Source organism: Hypomesus nipponensis, chromosome 28 (assembly GCF_054491055.1).
Source record: "Hypomesus nipponensis isolate SF chromosome 28, ASM5449105v1, whole genome shotgun sequence".
NCBI lineage: Eukaryota > Metazoa > Chordata > Actinopteri > Osmeriformes > Osmeridae > Hypomesus > Hypomesus nipponensis.
This window is the reverse complement of record NC_140388.1, coordinates 6,138,134-6,147,622: the sequence shown is the minus strand read 5'-3', so window position 1 is coordinate 6,147,622 and position 9,489 is coordinate 6,138,134. Positions and strand designations below refer to the sequence as shown.

At 40.7% G+C, this 9,489-nt stretch overlaps 1 protein-coding gene across 1 annotated transcript; it reads left to right on the top strand.

The window, feature by feature from the left end:
- Positions 1 to 301: 301 nt before the first annotated feature.
- mccc2 (methylcrotonyl-CoA carboxylase subunit 2) lies at positions 302 to 7,995 on the top strand. The gene is made up of 17 exons (XM_084695179.1): positions 302 to 526; positions 1,359 to 1,425; positions 2,093 to 2,177; positions 2,318 to 2,419; positions 2,733 to 2,860; positions 3,056 to 3,168; positions 3,377 to 3,490; positions 3,795 to 3,859; positions 4,169 to 4,268; positions 4,452 to 4,547; positions 4,935 to 5,007; positions 5,117 to 5,193; positions 5,585 to 5,651; positions 5,809 to 5,965; positions 6,560 to 6,674; positions 7,319 to 7,404; positions 7,583 to 7,995. The coding sequence occupies exons 1-17, from the start codon at positions 389 to 391 to the stop codon at positions 7,698 to 7,700; spliced, it is 1,701 nt and encodes a 566-aa protein (XP_084551305.1). The 5' UTR covers positions 302 to 388; the 3' UTR covers positions 7,701 to 7,995.
- Positions 7,996 to 9,489: the final 1,494 nt, after the last annotated feature.

Sequence of the window (9,489 nt, the reverse complement as noted above, 5' to 3'; positions counted from 1 at the left end):
GGATGTGGAATAGATGCCCAAGATAATAAAATGTAGCCTATTGGTTTGTGGTTTTCTATAAGATTCTCCATGGAGTTTACCCTGCATAATGAAACCTACGCACCTGCATGAGATATAGCCTTAATAGGTTTTGATGGGGTGGAGTTCTGTTTAGACAGACACTTAGTGTTTATACATTTCAGAAAATCTTGACATTGGCTAAGGACATGAAAGGATGGGTTTTGGGACAGCGAAAGTGAAGCAGAGCCTCTTCAAATCTGTTTTGTGCCGATGGGTGGCAGCAGTGTATTGACCACACCAAGTCTTCCGGAAAGCAATAGAAGAAGAAAAAAGCATAACATTTAGAGGGCAAGTTTTAGTTTAACGCGAGAAAAGCAAACTAAGAACAATGCTGTGGCAGACTTTTAGGCCAGGAATATCTCTGCTTTGTCGCAGAAGTCCATATTTATGTGCATCACGATTGTACCATGGTGAAGTTGTCGCAACAGTCGGTTCCCAACCTGACTCGCAATCCCTGGAGTATCAGGTTGGTATTGTAGCGATAGTTCAATGTAGTTAGCTAGCTAGCTACTGTAGAATGCAGATACAACATTGAAGATAACCTAACGGTGGTAGCTAGCTAATCATTTTCGACACATGAAGGGAAACAATTATTGGTTTTGAGTAGCTTTTCTGGAAAAGTGCAAACATCCCAGAAGAAGACGACATGTAGAAAAAAAGACTGATGTGGACATCATGGACAGTCTTACCATGATAGATAATAAACACAATTTACTATTTTGAACACTTGTTTTACCACTTCATATGGCTTTCATTGTAAAATAATCAGGTAGGTACCTTCTGTGCCTGGATCCTGAGATTGTGTCTAGGATAAACAGACATTCATAAATATCTAGTCATTCATATTTATTAGTTTCTATTCATATTATCATTTTTAAAATTCATACCTAACCCTTCATACCCTAACCCTATAATGCTATAAGGAGAAAATAGACAGTCAACATGACTGATTTGTGTACCTCAAGTTTATTCCATGTTGCCAGATTCTCCGTTCTCCGTGAACGTGTACAGTTCAACAAGCCCTTTGTAGGAGCCATAAGGCCTGTGTATTTTTCTGTTTATAATTTGTAGCATATATCAAGTTTGCCACAGAGTGGCAGTGTAGTTTATTGTGGTTGGTGAAATCTATATGGACACAGGTGCAACAGGGCTAATCACACATGATGGGTGACTGTAATTGTGTTTAAGAACAGTTCATTGGTTTGTAGTATAGTAACTTCTAAGAAGATACCACTATAATAATAATTATAATAATAGATTATATCAAATAATTTTCCTTGTTGCCTGTATTTTTCCAGGAAAACTATGAGAGAATGAAAGCCCTGGTTGAAGAGTTGAAGGACCGATCAGAGAGAGTGAAGTTAGGTGAGTCATGTTAAAGACGTAACAGCATTTTAAATGTACCCAAGCACTAACTTTAAAATCACATTTGGTATTTATTCTGAATTTCCTCCTGGTCTGAATGAAGTTCAAGTTTATCTCACAACCGCCATGTGGCACATGTGAGTATGCAGGGTTTCCCGCAGCACTTTACAGTTAAGGCGGCAGCCTAAGCAACACACCCCTGCCGCCTTAACTACGTTGTAAAAAAAAAAAAAAAAAAAAGTTTTTAATTATTTTTTTTAGAACGATATTCGCCATGTTACTCTGTCCTGTTTTCTCCCTTCCATTCCAAAATGCCAGTCTCCCTTCTGGAGGGCCAGTCTCCCTTCTGGAGGGCCAGTCTCCCTTCTGGAGGCCCCCCCCCATCCCCCCCTGGCGAGCATGTTATTGAACAGGATTGACGGCAATAAGATTACCGTTAACTCAGTAAATGGAACGAGAAAGAGCTTAATGATGCGTTGAGAAATGCATTCAGGGTATTCATCTTTTCCTTCAAACTGCTCAATAACTCTACAACTACATGACAACACTTTTATTATTGTGTCCTTTTGGTCACCATCACAAGCACTACCCAAAACGATTACTAGTGTCATTCTATGCAACCAGTTAAAATGTCTTTAAGTGGATTCGTCATTTTTCTTACTCGCAGGGGGAGGGGAAAAGTCCAGAAACTTGCACACGTCTCGGGGGAAGCTCTTGCCACGAGAACGCATCGATGGACTACTAGATCCAGGGTGACTTTACCTTTACCTTCAGTTTCCTTTGGTCCATGTCAAAATGCTCGATGCTGAACGCGATCAACAGCTCATCTGGTATTTTGAATTTCTTGAAAGAATTTCTTGCTATGTTGTTGTTGTTGTTGTTGTTGTTGCAGATCTCCATTCTTGGAATTCTCCCAGTTTGCTGGGTACCAGTTGTACGGGAAGGAAGAGGTGCCAGCTGGAGGAATAATCACAGGAATTGGCCGTGTTTCTGGGTGATTATAAATGTCAAAAAATAATACAAATGCATAAACAATTATCCAAAAATAAGTAATACTACGTAAACAATCAATATGTTAATAAAAAAAAAAAAAAAAAAAATACTGAATACTATAAATTCAACAATTTCTATAAACTATACAAACGAAAAATATTATTAAAATCTATTGTCTGTAAATGTTTGGTTGGACCACCTAACGCTAAACTGATAATGGGAATAATTATATTTGAATGCTATTGTGATCTTGAACATTTGTCAATATATCTGAATGCATTCATAGCACATTTAAACATCTGTTTTCAATCAAGGGTTGAGTGTGTCATTGTAGCCAATGATGCCACAGTCAAAGGGGGAACGTATTACCCCGTAACGGTGAAGAAACACCTTCGCGCACAAGAAATAGCCCAGCAAAATCACCTTCCATGCATATACTTAGGTGAGTACCATTACTCGGGTTTCTCAGATGAGTACCATTACTTGGGTTTCTCAGGTTTTGTGACATTTGAGCTTTTGAGAATAAATACAGTAGATTCCCATGAAATTATAAACATTACACCCTTTATTTCTTCCCTTCAAAGTGGTTACCATAGTGAACTTTTATCTTTTAACGTGACTAACCTTAACCCTGTAGTGGACTCTGGGGGGGCCAACCTTCCCAGACAGGCAGATGTCTTCCCAGATAAAGAACACTTTGGACGCATCTTCTACAACCAGGCACGACTTTCCGCTGAAGGAATATCTCAAGTAAGACTTGCAAATTCCAACGCTAAGAATTGCCACAAGCCCTTACGGCTCTCTACACCGTTAGTTTCAAGGCATAATGGAGGAATTAACCTGTTACTTTCAGGATTCTAGACATCTTTCTCACGAAAGCCTTGTGTGTGTGTATGATTCAGCTGTGTGGTGTGGCTGTGTCTTATTATGGGAGGTAATATGGCCCCTGTTTGTCCAGATTGCAGTTGTCATGGGCTCCTGTACAGCCGGTGGTGCCTATGTTCCGGCCATGGCAGATGAGAGTATAATTGTGCGGAAGCAAGGTACCATTTTTCTGGGAGGACCTCCTTTGGTGAGAAACCTGTTGAGTCATTGTATTAATATGAGATTTATATTGATCTCTCCAACGTACCAACCAGATGTTCTGCACTATGCAAGTCAAGTGTGATATTAATTTTATAATTCATAATACCTTCAATGATATACTGATGCTAGCCATGTTTCCATATGATGCATTCTTTCATAATTAATACATTTTCTATAAAAACATTTTAATATTTTTGGAAACGTGGTTGTGTCCACCATAAAAAGAGTCAATGAACAGTGTTTGGAAAAATCAACCAAAAGTTAAAGAGGTTGAACTTTGACTTGAAAAGGTAAAAGCGGCGACCGGGGAAGAGGTGTCGGCTGAAGACCTTGGAGGGGCAGATCTCCATTGCAGGTATAAGATTAAAATCCTTAGTCAAAGTTAGCATGTTTGGACCTTAATTACAGTCTGGGCATTAATAGAAGCCAGTGCCCGTGATGCAGCCAGTGATTAAGATGTTGATTAGTTGATAACCCTAGTTGATGATAGTCAGCAATAGGCTCTCGCTCTCTGTAGAGTCCCATGATCACCACAGCAAGTATATGGTATTAATATGGTATAAGGTCCTTAGGAACCTGCTAGCTGACTAGCATGGTCTTGCTTTCATTAAGAGTTTATATCTTAAGTTATATTTTAAATGTGTATTTATTTTTTGTTCCCCAGAAAGTCTGGTGTAACAGACTACTATGCTCTCGATGATAGCCATGCACTCCATATGGCAAGGAAGGCTGTTAAAAATATAAACTACCAAAAGAAACTCGAGGTAAATGAAATGCAGAATGAAGTGGGTCTTCGGTTCCACTGAATGGCCACTTTGAAACAAACACATTGTGGTTAAGAAGTTAGTGTACTGTAAGAGTACTAATATGGTTTGGACAGTAACCAGCTGCTGTGTATACAGTTTATTTTCTGATCTTTTATGTTTTGCAACTCCATATTTTGACAGGTTACTACAGTTGCTCCAGAGGCGCCCCTTTACCCAGCAGATGAATTGTATGGCATTGTCGGAGCAAACTTGAAGCGTAATTTTGATGTCAGAGAGGTAGGATTTGTTTAATTTATTAGCTAACTTTGCAGGTATGGATTTTATTACATTAAAATGTAAATAACATAACAACCTGATTGAGGAATCCCGTACAGTGTGTCTACAGCATCACTGTTTTTCCACACCTATACAGCAGCTTTTTTACACAGGTACAAAGGAATGTTACTATTGTGACAATACTAGTGACATGGATATAGTTGTCAAACGATGAAATGGGCAGACAGCTGGGCAAACATTTGTACTTTTAACTTTAACTATAACTCCAAAACCTAAATTCTTGTGTTCAAATCCAATGTTGAACTCCTGCAAGACTAAACACATAAATTCAGACTTGATTCAAACGATTCTTTGCAAAAACTACATTTTTGGTTCATTTAATTACAGGTCATATCCAGAATAGTTGATGGGAGCAAATTTGACGAGTTCAAGGCCTTGTATGGAGACACACTTGTCACAGGTGTGTAAACATGTATTTGATCCTTTCTTTACATACAGTTATCTCTGCATTCTCCTTGAGCCTGTGTTATGGTGTTCAAGCAGTGTAAATATTTATTTGTCTGTTTAAGGGTTTGCCAGAATATTCGGTTACCCTGTTGGAATCATTGGCAACAACGGAGTCCTGTTCTCAGAATCTGCCAAGAAAGTATGCATATATTTATCTTTATTGTATTGGTATTAGTGTAAACTAGCATGAAGTTGTGATCTCTGCCCCTACCTACAATAGTGTGCTGTACAACAAACCTGATAAAATAACATGTTTTATGCAATAGCAGGGAAACTAAGTGTACGCGGCCACGAGCTTTGGACCCTGAATACTTCTGATGTGTACTATATTTCCACCCTTATATTAATCACTATGAGGCTTGTTAAAACACTCTAGATTATCAGGCATACTCATTAGGCAAAGGTTATTCTGATGCAAATTAAGTGTTTAGGCGGTTTACAATCCCTTCTTATTAAAATCTCATATCCCATTGTGGCATTAATCAAAAGTATGAAATACTGTAATAAAAAGCAACAACATTGTTTTCCAGGGAACGCATTTCATAGAATTATGCTGTCAAAGGAATATTCCCCTTCTTTTTCTCCAAAATATAACTGGTAAGTATATAATTCATCCTCAATAGAGGATCTCACTGTTATAATTACTAGCAACCTTCTAAACAGTCAGTCACCTGAGATGGAGCTAAGTATTGCTAAGTACTTGAACCCATGCCCAGATCAAATAGATGTCATTATTTCCTTCTGTACATATAAGGCTTCATGGTCGGGAGGGAATATGAAGCAGGGGGAATTGCCAAAGATGGAGCCAAGATGGTGACTGCAGTGGCCTGTGCAAATGTTCCCAAAATTACCGTCATCATCGGGGGCTCGTATGGAGCGGGAAACTACGGCATGTGTGGAAGAGCCTACAGGTAGCAGATTGGTGAAAATGAGAGATGTGTGGTTTCAATATTTGGGTGTGGTATATCGATGACAATATGACATCAAGATTCCATAACTGTGCAATATATTCTCTTCTGATTTGATGTGTTTCAATTGTAACTTGACTCCAAAACAGCGGCGTGTTCAGCTTTACCATATTTACTAGTAGATTTTGAATCTAGGTTTAAACATTTTGCAGTAAAATGTGTATTATTTGTGCACATAACATAATGTGCATTCAAACCCAAAAGGCAGACAAATCTGGCGCAACATTTATATTTAGCCGATGTGTGCGTGCAGTGTATTGTCACCTAAATCTAGCACAGTCTGTTTTTCTCCATATCATTTATTTCGAATGTAGTTTGTGTTTTTTGTAGAATAGGGTTAGGAAAACGGGCCAACGACTTGTTGACTTGTATAACTTGTTGAAAATACACACAATCAATTTTATCGACCTGTGATAGCCTCAAACTCCCAACATGATTAGATGGAGTCACGAGTGGATTGTAATTGACTTCATCTATCATCATTGAACAGGGTTGTATTTGTTCTGATGTTTCTCTTTGTTTGGTTTCCTTTCCCAGCCCCAGATTCCTGTACATGTGGCCTAACTCCCGGATCTCTGTGATGGGTGGAGAGCAGGCTGCTACAGTCCTCGCCACCATCACTAAGGATCAGAGAACAAGAGAAGGAAAAGAGGTGAAGTATTTCTGTCGCTGTGGAGTTTGGGATTAAGTACCCCCCGAAATAAACAAAAAGTTAAAAGCTATTTAGGTTAGTTAAGAACAGACCTGTGACATTTTTTAGACTGAGAAATGTTTTTCAAACTTCTCCTTTTACGTACAGGCTTCTGGTGATTAGCCCTTAGTTTCGTCGTTACAGCAGGGCACCAATACGTCAATCACTTTGTATACCTGCAAGAAGCTAGCTATAGCTCAAATTCTCAAGTTATTTTGCCAACTATCTTGCTTTTGAAATGTAAGAGGATGTACACCAATGAAAACATTTCATTGAAGTTACAGTAGTTTCAAAGGGATGACTGATTTCTAGATCAGTTTTCATTTTATGGATTGTATCGTCAATCCACAACACCAACAATTTACCAGTCACACCGTCTTTTAAAAACTTCTAATTGATTTAGTGTCGATGGAGGGTAATTTGACCCTTCATGAACAATCAAGCAGCTCAACACTCAGTGGAGCCCCAGCACAGATGTGACATGTTGCATTCTGTCCAGGACACAATTACACAGCAAAAACTCTCTCTCATATATTTACCTACTTAGTTGAACTTTTACTGACCAAGAGAAACTATTCTAATCTTTGAAATGGATCACCTATCAGTTTACAGCAGAGCAAGAAGCAGCCATGAAAGAGCCAATCGTGAGGCGATTTGAAGAGGAGGGTAGTCCATACTTCTCCAGTGCCAGGTAAGAGTTTTACATGGGGAAGTTATGTTCTAGCAGTTGCTAGAACATTGGTGTTGTACTGGAACACAAAAGGGGAAGTTGTCACACAAACAGTGTAGCAACACCGTTGACAAAGTTCTATATGAAAGAGAGTCATTTTTATGATGAATAAAACGTCATTTCTTTTTCTCTAATCCAGGCTGTGGGACGATGGGATTATTGACCCTGCGGACACACGGATGGTTGTGGGATTGAGCCTTAGTGCTGCACTGAATGCACCAGTGCAGAAGACTCGATTTGGAGTGTTCAGGATGTAATAATCCAGCAAAATACAGAAAAACAAATGGCGTATTTCATTTATGCTACAGTAATTCAGGACTGTACATAAAAAATATTCACTATGTATAAACTACTTAGCTTTCAATAACTTCAACTTAATTTCACATGTATTTCGAAACAAATATTTTATTTACTGAATGTTTTTGAATGTTTAATACCGTTTCTTTTTCCTTGACTTTTTAAAGTAACGAGTGTACTCGGTGTGAATATGTTCTCAAAATACAGTTCAATAAATAATGTTACAGGTTCATGCAACCAACATTGTAGCCTAAATTCAGTTTGTTTACTCTTTAATACGCTGGCATAATTTACTTGGATCACTTGCAGTAGCGAGGGTATTCTTGAGTCTTTGATCGTTTTTTTTCCCCTCGATTAGATGTGTGTGGTCCTTAGAGTCCGGATTTCCCTCGAACAGGTCTTATGGAGACCCTGTGGCAGGTTGGTCCATTGGTACTGGCAACAGTCAAACAAGAAATCTAGCCATGGTCTAATTTCTGCTAGCGGCACAGACCAAAAGCCACTAGCCATGTTAATCACAGAGAACCATTTGTGTTCAGGCTTCAAAAACTGGGAAATTGTTCGCCTTCTCAGAGAGAGACAGTCAGTATCTCTGAGGTGGGGAGATGATTCCACCATTGGAGGGCCAGACAGGAGAAGAGCTTGGGTTGGGAGTGGGCGCTCTTGAGAGGTGGGTGTCAGAAGAAGACTGTAGGTGGCGGGTGGGGGTGTAAGGCTGGACAAGAGACTGGATGTAGTCAGGTGCAGTTCCATTCACCGCTCGGAAGGTCAGTACCAGGGTCTTGAATCTGATGCGGGCCATGATGGGTAGCCAGCGGAGGGAAATGAAGAGTGGGGTGACATGGGAGAGTCTGGGTAGGTTGAAGACCAGGCGGGCTGCTGCTTTCTGAATCCTCTGGAGAGGGCGGGTTGCGCATGCTGGTTGACCGGCAAGAAGCGAGTTGCAGTAGTCCAACTTGGAGAGGACAAGTGCTTGGACACAGTCACACCAGCTGACACAGTCACACCTGCTGACACGGTTACACCAGCTGACACAGTCACACCAGCTGACACATTTACACCAGCTGACACAGTCACACCTGCTGACACCGTCTCACATGCTGACACCGTCTCTCATGCTGACACAGTCACACCTGCTGACACAGTCACACCAGCTGACACATTTACACCAGCTGACACAGTCACACCTGCTGACACAGTCCCACCTGCTGACACAGTCCCACCTGCTGACACAGTCACACCTGCTGACACAGTCCCACCTGCTGACACAGTCACACCAGCTGACACAGTCACACCAGCTGACACCCATGAACTTCAGTTTAGATGAAAGCATCTGCTGAATGGATCAAATGTCTAATGTGATGTAGAAATGTTAATGCCCCATGTGTGACTGGACTGTTCCCCTAATGTAGATGGAGGGAGGGATGGAGAGAGAGACAGTGGGAGAGAGGTGAGTGTCTCTCAGGTGGAGAGAGGGATGGAGAGAGAGACAGTGGGAGAGAGGTGAGTGTCTCTCAGATGGAGAGAGGGATGGAGAGAGAGACAGTGGGAGAGAGGTGAGTGTCTCTCAGAGCAGCCAGGGAAGCAGGTCTGTGGAGGACTCTAAGGGAGGGCTGGACCCTGAGCTGGCCACAGTCACACCCACCACACCAGGCAGTGCAGCCTCAACTGAATGGGTTCAACAACAACCTGATATTGCTGTGGAAATGGTCGCCATGCTAATGTTATCAGCACTAACCAACCTAACCA